Source organism: Fusarium sambucinum, chromosome II (genome assembly GCF_050947815.1).
Source record: "Fusarium sambucinum isolate potato_lamoka chromosome II, whole genome shotgun sequence".
NCBI classification, from domain to species: domain Eukaryota; kingdom Fungi; phylum Ascomycota; class Sordariomycetes; order Hypocreales; family Nectriaceae; genus Fusarium; species Fusarium sambucinum.
In genome coordinates this window covers 4,524,964-4,547,706 of record NC_139293.1, presented here as the reverse complement: position 1 = coordinate 4,547,706, position 22,743 = coordinate 4,524,964, and the positions used below count along the sequence as shown (strand labels likewise).

Sequence of the window (22,743 nt, the reverse complement as noted above, 5' to 3'; positions counted from 1 at the left end):
GGGGGTTGGTGAAATGTTACATTTCCCCGCAGTGCACTAGGGGAAGCACAATCTCCATGTTCCAGAAGCTTGATTCGGATCCGCTTGTCACCTCATCGCGTACTGCGGGGCCATATAACTTTGACCATACCTTATTCCTGACAAGCCAACCAACCAAACCAACTTGACCTCGGTCGACCGGGAAGATTGCAAATCCTTTCCTAACTTTTGTTTGAGAGTCTGGGGTTGCTCGAGATGAGATAGATGTGTGGAGAATAGAACCGCGCCAGTCTCGACCGTTCTGCCCCTCTTATTCACTCCCAGCCTTTCGGTGTAAGCATCCTCATCAGAGCAAAGCATCTCGGATTTTGATATCCCATCGCGGACGTTGTCGTTTGTTTTCGGTGGTGTGCCGCCGAGGGACATATCGTTGACAGAAATCTCATCCGCACATGATCAAGTCCAAGCAGAGTTTTGTCCCGAACGCCATCTTGGCCCGTTGCCCTGCCATGGTCCGATTCCATCGGAACTACTCGCTGGCCCTTTCCTCCTCCCCCTCTTCCAATCTCCTGGGGTGCCCAGAATAACCTAACCCCTGGTCCAGTGCTCGTAAGCCCAGACTTGGGACAAAGACAGGCGCTCGCAGCTTCGGTAAATCGACATATGTTGGTGTTTTCCAATACCGAGAGTCGCAAAGAAAGCTCTTGGCCGTAACGGGAACGAGGGGCAAAAGCACCACCTTTGGATGCATCCTGTACTTTGCTGACCATAAATTGTAACGTGATCCCCAGCAACGCCGAGCAAAGTGGATGACGAGCGCCAATCTTGACTGTAACCTGTCGTTCTTGCATCCTGTTGCCAACACATTTCATCCCATCCTATTCTTCTTCCCTCTGCAACCTCACCTCTTTCCCAAGGATGCCCATCTCTACCGTCAACGACTCTATCTCTGAGTCTTCAGTCCACAAGTCTTCCATCCCAACAAAGGTCGAGATGAGCCAGCATGAAAAGTACAGTGAGGCGCCCAGTGAGGCGCCCACAATCCCACCCCCGCCTGAGCAGTATGCTTGGAGTAGAGTCAGGGAGAACTGTCAGGATGCTTTTTCGGAATTCTTTGGTACTTTCATCCTTCTCCTCTTTGGCGACGGTGTCGTTGCTCAGGTTGTTCTCAGTCGTGGAACAAAGGGCGATTACCAGAGTATTTCATGGGGATGGGGGTGAGTTGTTCCTTGTCTTTGTTAACCAAGCTCGTCACTGACATAAGCATAGCCTCGGTGTCATGCTTGGAGTGTATGTCGGAGGTAAATCAGGCGGTCACTTGAACCCAGCCGTGACTCTGGCCAATTGTCTGTTCAGAGGTCATCCCTGGCGAAAGTTTCCAGTGTATGCCGTCGCTCAAGTCCTGGGTGCCATGGCTGCTGCTGCCGTCGTGTACGGTAACTACAAGTCTGCCATTGACGCCTATGAAGGTGGCCCTGGTATCCGTACCGTGATTGGCGAGAACGCGACGGCTGGAGTGTTCTGCACGTATCCTGCTGAATTCATGACACGCACTGGCATGTTCTTTTCCGAGTTCATCGCCAGCACGATTCTGCAGTTCGTCATCTTTGCCATGGCGGACAGCGCCAACATCGGAGCCGGTCCATTGATGCCATTAGGTCTGTTCTTCCTGATCTTCGGTATCGGCGCTTGCTTCGGTTGGGAGACAGGATATGCCATCAACTTGGCTCGTGATTTTGGTCCTCGTTTGGTTTCGTACATGCTCGGATACGGGAGTGAAGTGTGGTCTGCTGGCGGGTACTATTTCTGGGTGAGTCCAAGTGCATATCGCAAGGTGAATATTTTGACTGACCGTTCTCCAGATCCCTATGGTAGCTCCATTCCTCGGCTGTGCTTTCGGTGGCTTTCTGTATGATGTGTTCATCTACACTGGACCCAGTCCTATCAACACACCAGGCATGGGTTTCGGTCGTCTCGTGAGCCCTCGTCGGTCGACGTGGTCTAACACATACAACGCAAACTCTCCAGTATAGGCTCATTCGTAAACTAAAGATGGCCGGGTTCTTTCATGGTGAAGATGAGGTGTTCCGAGGAGTCGTTTATTTGAAGATCGTGTCGCGTTGATATGTTGAGATTGTCTCACATCGAACCTAACAAGCTCGCATCAATCGTTTAGCGTGAAGCCACGTCGCGTCGTTCTGGATTTTTTTTGGGTTCGTCATGGTGTTGGCGCGAAATGACGTAATGATAAGATATAGCCTAGTGTAGAGAAGAAGCTCATGCTGTTACCCAAAGTGTTCCGAGACATGGTCGTGATCGAGGAGTAGCGTAGTAGAGTTGGAGGTTTATCGTGATGTCTGTTTCCATACAATCATTAGATATGTTTTGAGCCAGTTAAATTGTTTCCCAATGTAGGTAAGTGTTGTTGTCAAGTGCTGTTGCTCATGTCGTCTGATGTGCTGGTAGACTCACCAAGTTCATCCACCAACCCTATACCGTCGACGTGTATCGCAATTTCATCACCCGTATTGACAGCATCTCGTCTGTTTCGATTCGAAAAGTCAATTATGAGACTTATGACAATTTTCCCTTAATGAAGAGAGAAGCCATTTGTCTGTACAATAAGTGTTTGGGGGGGGGACATGGCGTTGTTGTTGTAAGTCTGTCAACTCCAAAGTGTTACCCAACTTAATCCACCAGTGAGAATGAAGGACCATCACTTCACCAAGTGATTAGTGGGAAATTAGCCGTGCCTCCGAAGCCACAAAGACGATGCATGGCTGGAATGGAATTCTTTTGAATAAAATCCATATTCTGGTAATTCCCGCATGGCGAGACCTCAGTCTCTTTTTAGTTAAATGGTCAGAACATTCGTGAGCCTTTCCACGGTTTCCCCAAAGTTGATGTCTCCGGTTAAGGGAAGACAGAAACAACGACTGCTCGGCTTGAGACGTATAAAAATAATGCAACAAGCGTCGGCACTACTAATCAAGAATTTGATCATAGTATTTTGACTAGTGTCTCTCCATCTGTTATCCTTTCTTACCGCCCCCCGAAGTCGGGGTTTCCCCTCTTGAACGTGGGGGCGGGTGATTAAACTCACAGGAGCAAACTCCGGATCGGAGTGACCCGCCGGAGTGGACGATTAATGATCCGTTAGCCACTAGCCTAAATCTGGTCCAGAATTAGCTTCTGCATCGGGCTTTGCACACCGAGCTGCATAAGCCCAGGGGTAAAATCTCGATGCCAACGTCAGCGTGCTCGGTATTCTCGCCCCGAACTGCATACGCGGCGTGCACCTTGAATGAGGCTCAGGACCATCCGGGATTCCTATTCAAGCCATGCGGTGCAATTCGAGACTTTTATTGAACAGCTTTTTACGTTTGTCTGCGGGTCAGCTCAGGTCAGATGAACGCTTTTCTTTTTTTTACTCGCAGGGTAAAGTGTCAAGGACAGTGTTCTGCACTACCGGCATAGCCTAATTCCGCAGTGCGTCTTCACTGTGCAGCACTCAATCAACCCCCAAACTTGTCCGCCAAAAACTTGTTACAGTCCATGATATCAGACTCAAGTAAATGACCCATTTCCAACTCCGCTAATTTATGGACACACTCTCATCATCCTCTGATCGTCGTCTACTATACACTCTTATAAACCCTTTGGCCATTTCTTTGACTTTATCTTTATCCCCAGACTTCATCTCCAGGCTTTCTCCAACTTCTCCCTAATCTTCCCCAACGGTCGCCACCTTTTTTCCTGCGTGCGCCAAACTTCTGCTATAGCGCACAAGAGTAACCCCCAAACACCACAAACCACACATATACACACAAGATGCAACAAAGATTACGGTCTATGAAGCGCCCTCTGCTCCTTGCAGCTGCGGCCACAACAACTCTAGCTGTCGGAGGCGGCTACTACGCAACCCGTAACAGAACCCACGTCGTCGACAAGGCCCTCGTCCCCCTCAAGCGCGACACAGCAGGACGCATCGTCCCTCCCACATTCAGCGCAACAAAAGCCCGCGCCGAAGCCCTCGCTGAGCTGCGTCGCAGCGGCCAGCCCGACAAAGATACCGAGTACGACCTCCTCATCATCGGCGGTGGTGCTACAGGAACAGGAATCGCTATCGATGCCATCACCCGTGGCCTCAAGGTCGCCCTTGTCGAGCGCGATGACTTTTCCTCCGGTACAAGCTCCAAGAGCACCAAGCTCGTCCACGGTGGCGTTCGATACCTAGAAAAGGCTGTCTGGAACCTTGACTACGGCCAATTGCAGCTCGTCATGGAGGCTCTCCGTGAGCGCAAGACTTTTCTCAACATTGCGCCCCATCTCTCCAGCTCATTGCCCATTCTGCTGCCTCTCCAGAAGTGGTGGGAGGCGCCCTACTTCTGGGCTGGCACCAAGGCCTACGATCTCCTCGCTGGCTCCCAGGGTCTCGAGAGCTCCTACTACATGAGCAAGAACAAGGCCCTTGAGGCTTTCCCCAAGTTGCGCCAGGAGAACATGGTTGGTGCTCTGGTCTACTACGATGGTCAGCACAACGACTCCCGCATGAACGTCGCTCTTGCCATGACAGCTGCGCAATACGGTGCCAACGTTCTCAACCATGTTGAGGTTACTGGTCTGGAGAAGGATGCCAACGGCAAGATCAATGGCGCTCAAGTTCGCGATGTCCTCGCTTCCAAGAACGGAGACTCTGCCAACGCTGAGTCCTTCAAGGTCCGCGCCAAGGGTGTTGTTAACGCTACCGGACCCTTCACCGATGCTATCCACCAGATGGATGATCCCTCTCGCAAGCCTATTGTCGCTCCTGCTTCAGGTGTGCACATCATGCTTCCCAAGGACATCTGCCCCAACGGTATTGGTCTTCTCGACGCTGCTACCTCTGATGGCCGTGTCATCTTCGTCCTTCCCTGGCAGGGATTTACTCTCGCCGGTACCACCGACAACCCTTGCGAGGTCGAGCGCGCGCCCGTTGCTCAGCAGGACGATGTCGACTTCATTCTCCGTGAAGTCAGCAAGCTTCTGACTCCCGAGTCTGCCCTCTCTCGCAAGGATGTCCAGGCTGCCTGGTCTGGTAAGCTACACTCATCAATTGAACTGCAGACAATACTAACATCTACAGGCATCCGACCCCTCGTCAAGAACCCCAACGCGAAGAACACCGAATCCCTCGTCCGAAGCCACCTCGTCACCACCTCTCCCTCCGGTCTCCTCACCTGCGCTGGTGGCAAGTGGACTACATACCGTGAGATGGCCGAAGACACTGTCAACGACGCCATCAAGCTGTTCGATCTCAAGCCCCAGGCTATCTCTCTTCCCGACATTAGCGGTGCCAACGCTAGCGGTTTCACCACCACTGGCGTCTGCTGCACCCGCAACATTCCTCTTATCGGCGCCCACGGATACTCTACCTCTTTGGCCTCTCAGCTGATGGAGATGTACCCTATTGACGCTGACGTTGCCGACCACCTCGCTCACAACTATGGTGACCGCGCCTGGACTGTCCTCTCCATCAACCCCTCTCTCAACAACCGTCTCGTTTCTGGTCTTCCCTACCTTGAGTCCGAGATTTCCCATGGCATCCGCAATGAGGCTGCCTGCACAGTCGCCGACATCATTGCCCGCCGTACCCGCCTCTCATTCCTCGACTCCAGCAAGGCTCTCCAGGCTCTCCCTCGCGTCATCGACATTGCCGCTACTGAGCTTCAATGGTCCAAGGCCCGCAAGGCGCAAGAGAAGGCTGACAGCATTGCCTTCCTCGCCTCCATGGGTCTCGAGCAGAAGACCGACGCGCCTGTTCAGGCCTCTCAGGAGGAGCGCATGCCCGCTCGTCAAATAGAGCACAGCCAACAGCGCCCCACTCGCATTGGCGGTCTCGACGTTGACATGAATGGTCTCGGCAGCACTGGCTCCTACAGTAAGTCCCGCGACGACTAAAATTTGGAGTGAGATGTGTATTCCCTTTGTTTCAAGACATGGCATATGTAGCATATAGAAGATTCCCTGGCATTGAAAATTGTGTTAGAAAAGCACGGCGTATAGATGCAGGATCCGGTACTTTTCGGACGGAACAAGGAGTAACGGCTTTCCTTGGTAATTACTTTTAAATAATGAACTATTTTATGATCACATTTTGGCTTGTTTCTTCTTCTTGATGGTGTTTTAATTGATACCTGTTGTATGATGGGATAATTGCTGTTACTCTACAGCTGACTTTGTGTCAATTGATCTCTGTCCCAACATTGTTCTGACGCTACTCTCAACTCCCCCACAGTCGATCGATTGCACTCGACCTTATTCCCCGCAAATAAATCCGGTTTGGAGAAATCTCCATCTGATCGTCGATGTTTCTTCCCAGCATCCCCATAAAATGAGGCTGCATTACATCAGGACCCATCCGGAGCCCCAGATTTAAAACACATCGTGACATTTGTATAGTGACGTAGTTTTATGGTAATATAGGCGCCTTCCATACGTAACGCGTAGCATTTTCCATTCCCTTGACGTTGTTTTCGGGTTTCCTCAACGGGCATTGCGGTTTAAGTGCCTTGGCGATAGATCGCATGATAGTGAAAGAGATCTGCAGTATATTGGAAATTCGGGGCCCATATTTGCGATGTGTCTTGGCCTCACGGTATAAGTCCTTCATAAGCCAGAAGGTCCCTCGGCTGGAGGACCTCAGGCCTTTCCTTACTCTTAACTAGATGATCTCACAGATAGGTTAACTTAAGCATTATATAGACTTTTTACGCCGTTCAACTCTGTAACCTATAGCTTAGGTCAATATCAGTGGCATGGCTCGTGTGCACAACCACGTCCTGCTCAATTGTTTACGAAAGTCCACCTGGAGGCACCATTGGTGTTACTTGCAACTGTTTAGCATGCCATTGTATTGAGATTTGGAACTGCAGCACTAAGATCTCCACAATGAGTGCCATTGACTATGAAGTTGGCAGAGGTTGAGATACTAATTGTGCCGATTCTCAAAGAGAGTAAAAGGGCATATATTGAAGTTTGAAACATCCCGGCATAAAAGAAAATAACACAATCTGTGCGCTGCTCAGTTACAACTACCTATGAAACAAACATGGACGTAGAGATCCTGAGTAAATGCCCTGTTCTGTCGTTCATGTTATGGAGTAAGACATATGTTGTCTCAGCGTTATCGATGCCACAAGGTAGCCAGTGCACGTTCCTGAACACATCTCTGAGATTTGATGTATGCTTCACCGGCTTTTAATTTAAACATGTGGGATCAGCCCAGTCAAAGTACGATTCCGTGAGATTCTCGTAACAATGTTAAGAACATGGCGTATTGCTTCCGCTGGGAAGGGGGAAAATGAAGGGGACTAAATATGTTGAAATATAAGAGGTGTCAATCTCAAAGAACGGTTTATATGACATGATGCTAGCTGGCTTATAGTTGTTTGAATTTATCTGGATCTAGTACAGGAGAGTGAAGCACAGCTGCGTGAAATCTGTGCAGCCATGAATGAATTTCATGCAGCTTTCCGAAGGCAGCGACTGCCTCGGTGGAACGCCAACAAACAAACACGCCTTGAGAGATTCATCAAATACGATATTGCGACTTCAAATACTCGCCCTTCTCAGTCAGATATACTGGGGACTGGCTTGGGTCAGTTGCTCGCCAAGTTATCCTCCCGATTTGGTCCCTCTTGTAGCACCTGCCACTGCCACTGAGGTGTCACTGCTAGTTTGAGTCGCGACTGCCTTTTTCAACAGCATCAAAATCATACCACGCTAGTGACGCGCCTGCCTGCTCTGTCTTTGCATCTTCATCTCCAGTTCCCCCGCCCGCCACCCTCTTCTGTCATTCGCTCTTTATTCGCCCACGAACGCGACCTCAACCTACACACTCGTTTGCACTAGAGGCCTATGAGCCTCTGGCATGCGATCACTGAAAGCGTCTTTGAACTCTTTGTTTCCTATTAATTCTCTCTTGACATCATCCCAGTCCCTCATTCGCTTTGTCCTGCCACTCTACTCCACCGACAACCAATGCAACAGCAATCATGCCTGTGTTATCTGTGCCACGTCCTTACGATGGCTACCCTAGCAATGTGCTTTCTGTGTTTCGCCGTTTTCAGGACCTCACTGGAGAATGGCCGTGGCAACTTGTCGAGTACTTCGAGCCTCGTTATTGGAGCTACCAGCTGGCCTACCGTTTCTACAGTCTCATCAAAAACGAGCTTCCACGCACAAGCTCGGTAACTCTCGACGACCTTGTCAAGTATCTATTCGACAAGTCTGCTCAGCACCCCATGTCGAAGTACCGATGCTTTCTAAGCAACAAGGTCATCGGTCAAGCCACCGAGTGGATGAGCGAGAAGCGACAGGAGTTCATCCGTGGGTTTCGATACGAAACTAGACGAAGAAGTGCCACATATGGCCATGACGTAGAACCAGTGGAGAATCGTGGTAAGCTGGAAATGTTCCTTCTATGCTCTTACGAATACTGAAGAAACTTGAAGCTAGTGGCTCACGCAAACGATCCGCCGGGAGTGCTGTGAGTGACGAAGAAGCTCAGGCCCCTGCAGCATTCGCGAAGAAGCGCCTTATGGTAACCTTCAAATTTCCGCCAAAGCCCGTCGGAGACTGCATTACAGTTGAAGGCGACGAGTCGAACCAGACTGCTGCCCACGGATCCATCGACCAAGCCAACGGTGAATGCTCCAACATGCACTCACACACCGGGTTGATTACCCCTGTCGGGGAGAGCGGCTTTGCGGAGGAATCCCCATTCCTAGACGTCACTGTAAGTGCAAACCGACTTTGCATCAGAAACCATCATTTCTAACTTTAACCGCAGTTTAAAACCTTCGAAGAAGCACAGAACGCCTACAGAGCTTACCTAAAGGGTGAAATAACCACCTCGGGCAACATTATCCGACGTTCAGAAGACCAGATTGAAACCACTGGCCGTCGTCACCGCCATCTCGTTCAAAAGATCCTTCGTGGCGGTATCTCGAAGGACAACGCCGCCTCTGAAGTTGCTGTAGCCCAGCAACGGGTACACCACGCCGAGGAACTTCATAATGCCGAAGTGGAAGCGCTCCGAGAAGCTCGACGTCGTGCGATTTCGAACCCATCAGCTGCCGAATCAGCTCAGGAGATAGCAGAACTTGTCCAACGCGAACGAGAGTCTGGCCAACAGCAAGAAGCCCAACGTGCTATCGTGGAAGCCAAGCAAGGGGCTCTAGTTGAAATCATGACCGTGATCAAGAACACAGAAGCTGAGGCCGCGGTCCTGTCTGATAGACTGATCGAATTGGGCGAGGCTAAAGAAACCGAAGAGAAGAATGAGCGTGACCTGACTATTTTACGTCGCCTCATCCGCTTGGGCCCCAAGCTTGTCGATCTCCTTGATGAACTTTTGGGTGACCAAGATATTGATGAATGGTCAAAGGAAATGGTTCATGGCATGGGGTAGTTTGAGGACTAAACTGGGACTGATGTAAGTATGTGAAAGATAGATAGGAGGTATTATAAGATCTTGAATTGCAATCGTGGAGCATTAGACCTACGGTGGTCAAGCATCCTGAAAAGGATCGAGGATACATTAGGGCATGATGGACAGTTGGATCTATTACTAAGGTAGTATAGGTGGTGATACACATTGCAATGTTCTTAATGGTCCTACCACACTCTCTTGCCCATCTCATAAGTCATCCCAGCCAAGGATCCCAATCCAACATGGATAACAATTTCTCCTCGGATTTTCATCAAACTCAAGATAGCGATCGTCATCAATGTCCAATTCAAGGTGCTCGGCAAAAAGTAGAGAACTTTTGTCGTCTTCCCAATTGTATATGTTGGGTGGCAGCCCCGTACTAGAGTTTATCCAGTGCTCGGGATACCTGGGATTGACCTCGAGAAACTTTCTGTCGCTAGCGTAGAAGGCATTCAAACGACAATCGACATCTGATATCTCCTCAAAAGTAGGAGCATCCTTTCTCCTCTTCAGACTATGATCGATGATCCAGATTTTGTGCAAGTCAACATTGTGGGCAGCATCTGTAAGGGTGTACAAAACATTTGAATCCCATTCTCCATTCTCCGAGTCCCACCAATCTGGATTGAATTCGATGCCCAGATGATTGATGCCGTCGCAGCCCAGCAAACCCCATCCGAGGCTCTTTTCCATTCCAATATCGTCCCAGGCGACTCTGTCGACGCGGTCGACTTGTAAGACAAAGAGGTCTCGGTTAGGGAGGACCGTGAGATGGTGGAGAGGGGATCCGAAGAAATTGCCCGTCGAAGGTATCCTGAGTTTTGTCTCCTTAGATATTGCTCGCTCTCGACTGTCGAGTTCTTCTTTAGGGATGGAGAGACTGTCGATCCACTCTGACTGGCGAAAATGATCCTCCATAATGAAACGGGATTCTTTGCAAGCGGTCCACATGCCGCCGTCAATTAGATATGTTGAGACGTTTTTGCGAGGAACATCTTTTTTGACGCTTTTGAAATAGTGCAGTGGCAAGGGTTCTGCAAATGTGTCACTGCACCACTCTTTGGATATCATGAACCGAGGGCCATAACGATTGAAAATGTGTACTGCTGGTCGATCATCTCGGATAACGAGTTTCCAGATCTGGACTCTGAGCTCTGTGGGTAAATCAGGGAATCGGTTAAGGTTTCCATCTTCAAAGAGATACAGGTGTAAGAAATGATAATGTTGTTTTGAGGTCGTTGTGGAGGATGATGATGGTTGATGATGTGGTTGCTGGGTACGCGTGAAGAAAGAGGATAGAGAAATGTAATTTTCAAGAATGCGTGAGGAGGATATTTATACTGCCGTAGTCATGTGAGAACAAGGTTCTATGCTTTTGTGAGGCGGCTGCAGAGTGAGAGAAAAGTCAATACATTAGACTTCAAATCGGTCGCCATGTGACTCAGAGTTATACACGCTTGGAAAGCCTTCTCACGTGACTCATAACACCTCAATGAAGGACTGTTAAAAAAACCTTGGTGAGTTTTGCTCTTTGGTGGGGCGGACTTGATTCTTGACAGTGATAATCACTGATAAGTGCGTGTTGTCCGCAAATTTGCTTTCCAAAAAGTCGTGCCATTCTGGTCCTTTAACGACTGCTTGGTACATCGGTGGCCACAGGAGGAAGAAACAGCTAAGCGTAAAGGTTGATGGAAGATTCTTCGAGCATAGCCCTCATCATAGAGTTCAGTTGTTGCTGTCTTAAGGTGTTTTTCTCCGTGAAAGTTAATCATTGAGAAATATTGAGTTGTATTCCGTGTCTTCAATTCGTGCAATCTTTCCAGTGAATAGTTCACGGAGAAGGCTAAAACATTTACTCAGAAGCTTCCTTTATAAGTCATAGCCTCTATCATAAAGTTCATGCCGTAAGAGTCACGCCGTGGCTGGAAAACCTTGTCTTGAGAGAACCTTTGATTTAAATATCATTGAAAATTTAATCTGCGCGGACAGATTAACCTTTGTTGAAAACCTAGAGGAAATTGAGGAATCTGGGTATAACCTAAAGATCAATAAAAGGCAGGCAGGCTTACATGTTTCCATTACATTAGATGATCTCCTATTTGTGACTCTAGGTACCTAGGTAGTCGAGATAAGGCATAAATTATTTTCCATACATTATTCTACTAAGTTACTGCCAAGTTAATAAGTACCAAGCTGGTAAGGAGGTGGGAAGGAGTACCTTCTTCATTTATTGAAAGCCAGAATATGATTTCCAGGGCAGGACTGCACCTTCCTGAGAAAAATGGCAGGCAGGTAGGCAGGCCGATGCAAATGAAAACTCGCGCTGCCTTCCGCCCCCACATCTTGACTTTGCATCAACAGCATCATCTCGCGCTTGAAAAGGCTAACACTCTATCACGCACAAGAATAAAAGTTGGTTTGAAATTACATAAACTCTACTGCTAACGATAATAGTCGAGCTACACAAGATGAGCACGACTCCATCCTCTTCTCCCCCTTTCTCCCCCCGCAAGCGTAAATTTGACGACGCTGGCCTGGGCACCGAGATCCCGAAAGAAATTCTCTCGGAGATTGACAACGAGTCTAGAATCGACTTGCTTGGAGATGACATCAAAGAGCAAGCGACTAAGCTCAAGGCCCGGGCCGTTCGCGCGGTAGAAGATCCCACGATCGATCATGACGATCTTCGGGATTCATGGAAGGTACTTCTAATGCTAATTGATAGCAGGACGAAGGAATCCGCTACAGATCAGGCACACAAAGCTGAAGTTGTGGAACTCAAGCTTGGTCTCGAAGAGCTTCGCTCTCAAATGCAAGAAATCTCATTTCTTGTCGAGATCGGCGATTGGTTTCTTTTTGTTGACGAATGCTACGATTCTATCGGTCTGACGCGTACCTGAGCATCTTCGTGAGCTAGGTCAGAAGGGTTTTCATTGGAAGCGCAATGGACCCGGTCGGAATGGGCTTATCCCTATAGCATTGAAATCCCTTTTTTGGCTGCCCTCTGTCTATCAAAGAAGAGGTGTCGGCGGGTGGCGAAGACGGACTCTGCAACCTCCACGTGGTGCCGCCTGGGAACCTGGTTATGCCAGAGCCAGTGCAGAGACGCGAATACTTCAAAGCTTGTACGTTCATGAGCTGATCTTGCCAGCCTGTATGATGCTGTATTTCACTAGACATTTAATAGGAACCAGCAATATAAGTCTTATTTTTTGAGCACAACTAAACATTTATCCGGTTTCACCGTGTCGTGTTGGTATTCCCCGCGAGTGTCTATGCCCGTTGCGGCTGAGGAAAAGAAGTCGTTCAAAACAGTAAGCAAAGCGAAGTGGCTTTCACAAATTGACGAGTAAAGCGCCACGGAGAGAGAGTTTGGTATTGATAAGGCGTTTTCAGGGTCGCAGTATTGGTATTTGTGCCTTGTGGAAGTGACACTAACAGTTCAGCTGAATGCGTGGACCGGTCCAGACCCAGACATTTGCAAGAGGGATATTTAATCTCACATGCTGCCGCCGAGGACATTTTATTTGTAGTCAAGCAAATAAAATTGATATTACTATCAAATATTAAATTAAGTGATCGCCAAGCATCGGACAACAAGATGGCAGCTAGTGGTCCGCTTTACGACAACTACTACCAGTCACCTCTACCAGGTGGTCATCAGCCTGGTCAAGTCCCACAGGCACACCATGTTCAGCATCCGCAAGCTCCAGGGCAATCCCCCCATGCTCATCAATCATCTCAATTCCAGCAGTATGCAGCTCATCAGCGAACCAACCATCAACCACCTCCTGGTCAGCTGATGAACCAGATACCACAAACCCCACAAGCCCATGCTTCGCAATCGTCTCAAGGTCAATACTCTATTCAGCATCAGGTTCCAGGCCAACAACATCATTACCAGTCATCGGCACAAGGTCCTCAGTTTCATCAATCCCCTCAAGCTCAGCACCCAGGTCTCCCTCAACAATATGCGCTTGGTCAACAGCCCAGCGTCCAAACAGTGCCTGACGGTGTCGCAGCACCGCCCACGCCGTCTCAGCATCAACAGCAATACCAGCAGCAAACATCTCAATTCTCTGCCCAACCTTCAGCTTCATCTCAAGGCCAGCTACAGGCAACTGCTCAGTCACTCTTCAAATCTGGAAAGGGTTTCTTGGGTAACATCGCCAGCAACATCAAGTCAAAATACCCTGCCACATCAAATGCCTCGACAACGTCGTCCACGATTTCATACACAGGCGAAGCACCAAAGCCGACATATAATCCTGCACAACACCCTACCCAGACACCCTTGAGCCCGACAAACTCTTTCCCTCAGGGATATGGCCAGAATCAGCAGTTGACTCACCAGCATGCATCGCCAACGCCACAACAAAGCATCTTGCCCAGTGCTCCAGGCTATCCTCCCGTGTCGCATCAAGGTTCTTTTCCGATACAGTCACAAGGAGTCCCTGGCCAGTCGCCTCAACAAGGATATCATGCTCCTCAACAGTTGCACCATCAACTACAAGCTCCCGCGAACGGAGTCGCTGGTTCTCAAGCTGCTACCTCCCCGCCGTCAGTTCATTCACCAACCGCAGCTGCCTCTCCGTACCCACAGCCATCGCTGCATCACCAACAATCGAACCCATATGCACCGACAGCTCCAACCCAAGCTCCCCAATCAGTTACTCACTCCGGGCCATATGATGTTTTGCCTGGACAACAACAGAGCCACCCACAAGTCGTTCCACTGCAGCCAAACTACCATAGTACTTCTTCAAGCGGAAATCCACCGCCATCATGGCCACAGCAGACTGGCCACACTTTGTACAGACCGGCTGGAGCGACTCCAAGTTCCGCATCCGCTGCCCAAGCCGCAGTACAAGTTACTACTCCTAGCTATGGGCCGCCCGTAGGGATGCACGCGCAGCCATCATATCACCAAGATAGCCCCACCTCCCATGTGTCACCATCCATGCCTCAGGCCATTCAGCATATGCCACAACCATCAGTAACATCCAGTCAAATGCACAGCTCTTCTCAAATGCCCTCGCCGCAGCAGCAGCAGCAACAGCAGCAATACCAGAACACCGTATCGCCAGCATACCATCAACCGCATCCTCACCAGCAGGGTCAGTTGACTGGATCAGAGATAAAACCACCGTCTCATGTTGCTCCATATCCGGGTGGCAATAGCAGCTCCGCCAACTATGCAGAAGGCAACCCTTCTGGCCTCCTGTCACAGCATCACTTCAATAGCACTCAGACAGCCCAAACCCACCAGAGTACCCCTTCTATACAAGGGCAGTATCAGTCAAGCGTACAGGCACATTCTCAGTCGACTCCACATGTACCTGAACCTGTGCAACAAGCTGCGACACCAAGCCAGAACCATGTTCCCTTACCTTCTTCGCCTTTGCAGACCTTGAACCAGCCCAGTGGCATCCTCCCATCTGCACCGGAAGCTGGTATTCAGTACCAACCACACAGTTCGACAGCGGCTCAACAGACACCACAGCCAAACTATGGGCAACCCTTGTGTGATGCCCCGGCAATCGCTTCAAACAATCAGTATCATCAGCAGACAGCTCTCCAAGCTCCGGCTCTAGCTCCAGCGACAACAGGTCAGAGCTTTCAGCCCTATCAACCTGCTCAACAACCAATAAGCCCGTACCAACCGGCACCGCTCCCCAGTCAGCTTGTCGATAATGTCTATCACCAAGATCAATTAGCTTCTCTGTCGGCGCAAATGAACAATCTCAATGTGCAGAACAGTGAACAACGCCAGTCAGGCTCTGCGATACCTCCTGTCCATAATGACGGACCACGGGGACCACCACCCTGTCTAGCAACAGGCATGGTCAGCGACACCCTTCCCTACTGCCCGGAGGATCGCGTTGTGGCGTACGGCCTGGATTGGTATCGTCTTGCATCTGTGCCACAGTATCTTGTTTGTACAAGATGCTACGAGGATCATGTAACAGGCACTCACCTCGCTATTAATTTCGAGCGATATCATTCCCCAAAAGGTACTGAGTCCAAGTGTAGCTTCTGGTCACCCCGCGCGAGAGAGGTCCTTTGGCCTCAAGCTCTTCAGGCCAATGACATCGGCCCTCTTCAGACTTTTGCGGAGAAGACTTTGACATTGCCAAACTGCAAAGGCAGAGTATGGAGTACCGCTGCCGATGGTGTCAAATGGCGGGGTATGGTAAACAACGAGGTTGATGGATTTATTTCGTGCGAAGCCTGTTATGAGGATCGAATTGTTGGCACAGGTTTTGAAGGTCGTTTCTCCCCGTATCGTCAACAAGGCCCTGACGAAAACTGGATGTGCGACTTGTGTATTCCCTACATTGCGACAGTGGCTGTGAAGATGTCCAAGACCAACAACTGGAGTGGATTCTGTGAAGCTGTCAAAGCGCGAATTCATCTTTCAGCGTGCGAAGGAAAAGACGAAGAGTCCAACAGTGGTCACTGGATTCTTCCACGTCGCAGGATCAACAATATGACAATTTGTGAAGCATGCTATCTAGACAAGCTTGCCCTTACGCGCTTTGGTAATGAGTTTGAACGTCATCAACGAGCCGAAGAATTCGATGCATTCCTGGAGTCATTGGGTCAAAAATGGAAATGCAGCCTCACCGACACGGCTGTCAATATGAGCATTGCCCTTGAGGCGGCTCTTTACCGTCGCGACTTTGAAGTCTTCTGGAACGCGGCTAGTGCTATATGTAGCCTTGTCCCTTGTACTGCGAATGGCATCATTGGAGGGAACTGGTGGACCGTCGCTGGTGGCTGTCCTGACTTTGATGTTTGCGAGGCATGCTACAAAGGAGCACTCGAAACGTCCAACCTCGGGCGCTTTTTTGAGCCTGCTAAGCGCGACCCTACAGCGACCATCACGTGCAACTTCTGCCCTGGCAGTCCACGCTGGGGTGCTTTCATCACCAAGTTTGCCGAAGCGTTGGACAAGGGCATTTTCAGCTACTACAGTGATTATGTCCGAAAATGGGCGGGAGTACGAACTTGTCCTGGCATCAAGAACAGAGACAAGAGTAAGTGGTGGGGACATCCAGAAGCACTGGCCTGTGAAGACTGCTGGTTGAACTTCGTTGCCGACACTCCTCTTGGCGACACCGTTCCAGTCAAAGGTGTTTATGACGAGCGGTCTCTGATCTGTCAACTTTGGTCTCCTAGGATGCGCAACATGTGGCTTGCAGCTTGTGCAGCAGGACCTCCCGGATCACCAGAGTCACAAAAGGCTCTGGACGAGTTCCGTGCTTTCGGTACAAAGCGCGTGCAAGTGTACAATGCTACGGTACCGCATATCGAGATGATCCAGTCAATGATGATGATGAAGCGTATGCAGGCTATGCAACAGGGTCAGTTGAGCCTCATGTATCAGGGGATGAACGGAATGTCGTCGATAGCGGGAACGACTGATGGCAATTTGCATGGCAACAGTTCTATTGGGTATTACGAAACCGAGCATGGAGTGACAGCTGCAAACATGATGAACAACATGCATGCCGGGATGGCTGATTCGAACAAGATGAGTGATTGGATGCAGATGGCGCAATTGCAGACTGCTTGGATGGAGGTAGAGTAGTATACCGTTCATCTTGGAACAAATGGCATAGTATCGTGGGTAACAGAAACATGGCGCCTAGGCTTTAGGAACCAAGAATCAAGAACCTAAGAATATGGTATTAACACACTGGCTTTCTTATCCTGATGTTGATGTCTTAAGCGACCGATGTTGCACAGGAAACAGATCAAGCACCCTGTTATACTTATTCTAGACTCATCTCTCACCATACGCCACTCGACGCTTGTTCATCAGAAGATTTATCATTTGAACGTTCATATACATCCCTTGTTCCGCCGCTCATTTCTCGCGTGTTCATCAGAAAAGAAATATCATCATTTGAACTCCCGTATCCATTGTTCTTTCGCCCGTCGTTCGTTGATTAGATCCTGGATGTTAGCTGCGTTGGACGTGCTCTGGTGACGATAGTGCGCTGAAGTTTTAGTACATCGCGTGTCACTGTGTGAAAACTCTGAATGTGTCGACGAAAAGGGGCCGCAGCCGTGTCGGTGTCTCTCATTCTCACTACTTGTGTCAGTTGATATGCATCATAAAAGTGTTGACATGGCTCTTACCGAACTAGCTGCCTACTAACGACACTAGCCTCGTTCAATCATCACCCCAGTATCCTTCTCCATGACCTATTCCTAGTAACCATTAGCTCCACAATGCTGTCGAGATATAAGGATACTCACAGAGGCCTTCTCCTTCCAGAACTAAACGTAGAATATAGGTTAGAAGAAGATCGAAACATTCGATGACCTGAACGAACTTACAGCAGCCATTTCTTCGTCAGCCTAGGATTTGGTTAGCCTAGCCATTCGTCCAGAGGGTGTGCAGTGGTACTAACCTGAAGCTGCTGGCGGTAGTGTTCCTTCATAGCCAGACAGTACTGATCATATTATTAGTCCCATCCTGTAGGGCGGGGTGTGGTGACTTACGCGGGCCATGTAGAGCTTGTACTTGAAATGCCGTCCAGGTCAGTATTGATAACCGCAGTAAACTAACTGTTAATGATTTTTCTTACCTCAGCACGGGCGAGGTAGTACTATATCTGGTTAGTATTCTATATAACAGAACATGGATAGTAAACATACAGCCGCCATGGCGTTGTTGAACTATCATTCCGCATTGATTAGTTATTGAACCTTGAAAGCGAGCTTCATACAACTTACGGACAGGTCGTCGGTGAACTAAACAATAATTGCTTCAGCTGTCAGTTAAACGAATAGATGTGATTTGGACTCACGTCGACGCGCTTGGGCTGCAAGGTATTAGCAAGGTTCGTCACACATTCATGAATTTTGCCAGTAGGAGCAACTTACCTCCGGGGGCACGATGGGAGCGGATTGCCCCGAAGGGCCGGCAGGGGCGGTGCCTGAGTTGGTCTTCTGCATGTGTCAGTGGATTGGATTCAAGGTGATAGTCTCTTCGTGTGAGACAGAGTTCGGTAAGTCCTTACGGATTCTTCGGTAGGCATGCTATTAATGCTGTGAGACAACCAGCTTAATAACGACAGCAAGTGGGGATCGATCTTACGTGAAGAGTGGCTATCGCAAGAATTAGTTGATTGTTCCAGTCGACGATGGGGTAACCGTGGTGTACTTACTATTTGAATGTGAGTTGTTTCTAAGCAGGAATATAACGTTAGCTGTCTCCCATATGAAAGGGAAAGTATTTGTGCGTGCGCACGCGCGTGTATGTACGTACGGGAAAGTAAGAGGTTTATTGATCCTTTTGGGAGCATGCGCGTTAGTAGTCTGAACCAGAGGTAAAAGGAGCCGTTTGGTACATACGATACTATAATGAACAGTCAGTAAATGCAAGGGAAGAAGATTATTCGAGTGAATATTGAAGGGTAAAGGGTGGTTGCTTACCGCGCAGAGTGATGGTGGTGATGTTGTGAGGAAGAGAAGAAAGGAAAGGGAAAAGAAAGAGGGGATAATTTTACTTGCACCAAACGCGACCTCTAGGCAACAATGATTGAAAAAACGCGTCTCATACCTACGCACAAACGTACTCCTAGCGAACGAATCACGGTAACTGTCCCTCACCAACTCTACCTGGCATTACATGCAAAATCGTTTCGTCCATTCTTCTCCATCTTCTCCTTGTTCTCTTCGAGGTCAGTATAGCTATACGTCCTCCACGTGGATCACTAAGTATAAAGCTAATGAAGATACTAGTCGGACGTCCAGAAGATCACCAAAGATTTACTATAATCACTGATCCCTGATTTGTTCGTCTGATCTGGATCTACATCTTCAAGGCAAAAGCTGCAGTTAGTGCAATTGTCGCTCTACAAAATTAATCAAGATTACTAACACATAATAGAAGGCCACCGCCAAGGGGGAGACCGACGAGGTCCCCATCGAAGCATGTGTAACTACCGATATCTAATTCAGAATATGGCCTCGTCAATCAGGCTGTCTGTCGTACGTGACGTTACTTCGATAGCGTCGGCACTGGATATATATACTAATACAACTTGTTTAGACTGCCATGGAGGAGGAGGAGGCCAGGGAGGGCGAGGAGAAGGGAGTATGTAGCTTGTTTGATCCTGCTCATAGTGAGTGTTTGAGGCATAAAAGTCGAGATTATCACATAAGTTTATGATGTTGAAGTATTACTTTCAGGCTATTTATTTTTGTACCCTAAGGTTAACCTTTCTGTTTACAGGCATTTCCAAAGTCTTTTCTAACGGCTCAAAGATGGTATATATCGTCCTTGTCGGTAATGTAGCTCCTCATGTCTTTTATTGGAATCTCACTAATCATACGCATGTATAATAGCGTGAACCTCATGCTCAAGCTCGGACAGGCAAAGCAACCCGCAGATATCCGACACCACTATCCATAGTATACGCCGGCGCAATGAGCTTCCCTAATAGAGATATCGCCTCGTTACCACCCTTTCCATCCGAAGTCCTCTCGTCCTCCCAGTACTGGTAAAGCTGCCACCACCAGCAATGTGTCACTCCATCCAGACCCTTGTACCCGGCCACACCATCCAATCCAACGCGCTTCGCCCAGGGCTTGTCAACTATGTAGTGCAGACAAATAACCTCTTCATCTCTCCAGATATTCGGATGCCAGTATCGCATCGTCTTGATGGCGTTGTACTGCCATCCTAGCGCGTACCACTTGCTCTCGAAAAAGAAGGCGAGAAAGTCCTGGTCGGGAAACATGAAGTCCGAGAGCAGAGGGGTCGTGTTGAAGACATCCAGCATGCGATCCCAAAGACCCTCCGATGGATGGAAAATGAACATGCCGCCGTTGAGCAACTTGTGCGGCGAGGGGGACGCCTTTGTGGGCTGCAAGGGCTCTTTCAGCGCTGTGGGATGTGAGAGTGGTGTGTAGGCACAATTCTCAGCCTTCCAGTCCTCGGGTGCCCAAGAGTCGGAATCAAGGTTACACACGCAAACATGATTCGCAGCGATCCAATCGTCAGGCAACTGTTCCTCGCATTGGAATACGACATCCATGTTGTCCAGGATAGCCATGTCAGCATCCAGATAACAAACAGCATCATACTCGAAAAGTTCAAAGACACGCAGCTTGGTCCATGTGTCGGCGAAGCGCTCAGCGATGAGCGTCATCTTGATGTTCTTGGGGGGAAGAAGGTGGTCGCACTCGCGCAGGACCATGTTGCATTTGGGGGCCTCCAGCTCCAGTACCCTGCGAGCATCCTTGGGGAGATTGGTTGTGTAGAGGACGACCAGTGGGTAAGCTGAATTATTGCGCTGCAAGGTGTAGGCGAGAATGATGACGCCTGGCAGATACGAGTCACGGGTGATGAGGGTTGCATAGGCATTGTGCCTTTTGGTGGTGTTTGGAGGTTCCATTTTCGTAGAGACGTGCAGATCCAATGGATGGATAAGATAAGACTGTCCCTTTTGATGTTTTATCGTGAGGTGAGAAGAGAAGGGAGGGAAAGGAGGGGAAAGGTGACGAGATGATGAGATAAGAAGAGGATGAGCTAAAAGTGTTTTCGTGGACGTCATTGTCAATAAAATGTAATCATACTTTAGTCTAGCATTAGGTATTTTATTTATCCCTTACGTTTAATCCTTCTAACTTTTTATTTCGCAAATCATAAACAGAAAATATGCTAAGCGAGAAGAAAAAGAAAGTAAATGTCGTGGCTGAGTCTATCAAGAGGATCTGGTGAGGCAACCCCATGTAGTCCATGCATGTAGCCTTTGCTGTATCACATGGATTCAAACCATCGGTGAGGAACATTACCTCCGCATACGTGTCCTTTTCCAGTAAAGTTTATCCGGAAAATGAGTATTTTTGTGAAACATTTAGCGATCAATGACGCCTCCAGGACCCATTTGCTTCACAATTGTCAAACTAAAGTATCTTTTATGGCACATCAAGGATCTAAGATCTGCGATCTGATCTAAAGGGGAATGTAACCTTTAAGCTTTGGGGTGCAAAACCAATAACCTTGAAGTGTTTAAAATAGCACGAACTGACTCGCTAATTGTGTCTCCAATGCGGTATCTAGATCCAGATCTTCGGGAGCCAAGGTAGGCTAAATTAACGGTCAAGCTCTCGTGTAACCGCCAATGTCTAGTAGTTATCCACAGCCTGGACAATGGCACCCGCATCACCCTGGTCTAGATCATCCAGCGACTTCATATCCTTGTCATCCAGCTCGAATGCAAAGACATCTGCATTATCCCTGATGCGCTCTGGCGTGTCACTCTTGGGCAGAGGGATCCAGTTCTTTTGCAAGCAGTAGCGGATAAGGACCTTGCTTGGCGTGACGCTGTGCTTAGAAGCGATACTGCCGAGAGTCTTGTCGTTGGCTTTTTGGTTGCGGACCAGAGGTGCGTAGGCTTCTACTGCGATGTTGTTCTTTTCGCAGTATGAGACTGCGTCTCTCTGCTGTAGCCAGGGATGAAGCTGTTTTATTGTTAGTGTCTCATTTCTTGCGCTCAGGAATGTGTCACGTACCTCAATCTGATTGACATGGGGTGGCCACACTTTGGCGAATTGCTTTAGCTCATCGATGTGCTTGATGCCAAAGTTGCTGACACCAATACTCTTGGCCTTGCCCTCCTCGTACAACCTCTCAAGGGCCTGCCACATCTCCTTCCTCTTGGCAGCGCCAGGGTTCGGGCTGTGGATGAGGAACAGATCAACGTAGCCGCTCTCGGGGTCGAGCTTGTTGATGCTCTCCACGCATTTCGCATAACTCAGATCAACAGACCCGGCAGCCTGGAGTATCTTTGTGGTGAGAAAGACATCTTTCCTTTCGAGGTTGGATTGTTGAACTGCCTTTCCGACTTCAGCCTCATTGCCGTAGTACTGGGCTGTATCAATGTGGCGATAACCAGCTTCCAGGGCTGTGAGGCATGATTTCACGCAGACTTCTGGTGGAGAGAGATAGACACCGAAGCCTAATTGAGGGATCTCGACCGAGTTTGCCAGAGGTAGAGTATCAGTATGTGAGCGCTCCATGATTACCGACGAGGTGCGATAAAGTTAGGTATGGTGTTGGTACAGAAGAGGGGTAGATAGAACAACAAACCGTTTATTTCACCTACTAGAAATATTTATTTTCTTTTTTGCTGCAAAGCGCGTAGAGATCCAGTCACAGTCAAGTTGGATTGAGTCGATGACGTGACGTTGTAATTCTCCTCTTTTTTGTCTCACAGACCGATATCGATGATGACATGAGTTTACAGTGGTAGTAACAGTGGCAG

The 22,743-nt window shown here is 48.9% G+C and overlaps 9 protein-coding genes across 9 annotated transcripts; 5 read left to right on the top strand and 4 right to left on the bottom strand.

Moving 5' to 3' along the window:
- Nucleotides 1-897: 897 nt before the first annotated feature.
- FSST1_008439 (aquaporin-like protein) lies at nucleotides 898-2,012 on the top strand (the record flags this gene model as incomplete). Its single annotated transcript, XM_083225322.1, has 3 exons — nucleotides 898-1,196; nucleotides 1,249-1,789; nucleotides 1,842-2,012. 3 exons carry the CDS (start codon nucleotides 898-900, stop codon nucleotides 2,010-2,012), a joined length of 1,011 nt encoding a protein of 336 aa, XP_083084400.1.
- A 1,798-nt stretch (nucleotides 2,013-3,810) lies between these two features.
- FSST1_008438 (FAD dependent oxidoreductase-domain-containing protein) lies at nucleotides 3,811-5,919 on the top strand (the record flags this gene model as incomplete). Its single annotated transcript, XM_083225321.1, has 2 exons — nucleotides 3,811-5,056; nucleotides 5,105-5,919. 2 exons carry the CDS (start codon nucleotides 3,811-3,813, stop codon nucleotides 5,917-5,919), a joined length of 2,061 nt encoding a protein of 686 aa, XP_083084399.1.
- A 2,096-nt stretch (nucleotides 5,920-8,015) lies between these two features.
- On the top strand, nucleotides 8,016-9,433 carry FSST1_008437 (uncharacterized protein; the record flags this gene model as incomplete). The annotated part of the gene is made up of 3 exons (XM_083225320.1): nucleotides 8,016-8,421; nucleotides 8,475-8,758; nucleotides 8,813-9,433. 3 exons carry the CDS (start codon nucleotides 8,016-8,018, stop codon nucleotides 9,431-9,433), a joined length of 1,311 nt encoding a protein of 436 aa, XP_083084398.1.
- A 228-nt stretch (nucleotides 9,434-9,661) lies between these two features.
- FSST1_008436 (uncharacterized protein) lies at nucleotides 9,662-10,372 on the bottom strand (the record flags this gene model as incomplete). Its single annotated transcript, XM_083225319.1, has 1 exon — nucleotides 9,662-10,372. One exon carries the CDS (start codon nucleotides 10,370-10,372, stop codon nucleotides 9,662-9,664), a length of 711 nt encoding a protein of 236 aa, XP_083084397.1.
- Nucleotides 10,373-11,922: 1,550 nt separating this feature from the next.
- On the top strand, nucleotides 11,923-12,354 carry FSST1_008435 (uncharacterized protein; the record flags this gene model as incomplete). The annotated part of the gene is made up of 1 exon (XM_083225318.1): nucleotides 11,923-12,354. The coding sequence occupies one exon, from the start codon at nucleotides 11,923-11,925 to the stop codon at nucleotides 12,352-12,354; it is 432 nt and encodes a 143-aa protein (XP_083084396.1).
- A 701-nt stretch (nucleotides 12,355-13,055) lies between these two features.
- FSST1_008434 (uncharacterized protein) lies at nucleotides 13,056-17,048 on the top strand (the record flags this gene model as incomplete). The annotated part of the gene is made up of 1 exon (XM_083225317.1): nucleotides 13,056-17,048. One exon carries the CDS (start codon nucleotides 13,056-13,058, stop codon nucleotides 17,046-17,048), a length of 3,993 nt encoding a protein of 1,330 aa, XP_083084395.1.
- A 578-nt stretch (nucleotides 17,049-17,626) lies between these two features.
- Nucleotides 17,627-18,424, bottom strand: FSST1_008433 (uncharacterized protein; the record flags this gene model as incomplete). The annotated part of the gene is made up of 10 exons (XM_083225316.1): nucleotides 17,627-17,668; nucleotides 17,723-17,743; nucleotides 17,804-17,824; nucleotides 17,878-17,919; nucleotides 17,969-17,989; nucleotides 18,055-18,075; nucleotides 18,125-18,145; nucleotides 18,203-18,220; nucleotides 18,277-18,291; nucleotides 18,353-18,424. The coding sequence occupies 10 exons, from the start codon at nucleotides 18,422-18,424 to the stop codon at nucleotides 17,627-17,629; spliced, it is 294 nt and encodes a 97-aa protein (XP_083084394.1).
- Nucleotides 18,425-19,833: 1,409 nt separating this feature from the next.
- FSST1_008432 (NADP-dependent oxidoreductase domain-containing protein) lies at nucleotides 19,834-20,871 on the bottom strand (the record flags this gene model as incomplete). Its single annotated transcript, XM_083225314.1, has 1 exon — nucleotides 19,834-20,871. The coding sequence occupies one exon, from the start codon at nucleotides 20,869-20,871 to the stop codon at nucleotides 19,834-19,836; it is 1,038 nt and encodes a 345-aa protein (XP_083084393.1).
- A 733-nt stretch (nucleotides 20,872-21,604) lies between these two features.
- On the bottom strand, nucleotides 21,605-22,498 carry FSST1_008431 (aldo/keto reductase; the record flags this gene model as incomplete). The annotated part of the gene is made up of 2 exons (XM_083225313.1): nucleotides 21,605-21,940; nucleotides 21,992-22,498. 2 exons carry the CDS (start codon nucleotides 22,496-22,498, stop codon nucleotides 21,605-21,607), a joined length of 843 nt encoding a protein of 280 aa, XP_083084392.1.
- Nucleotides 22,499-22,743: the final 245 nt, after the last annotated feature.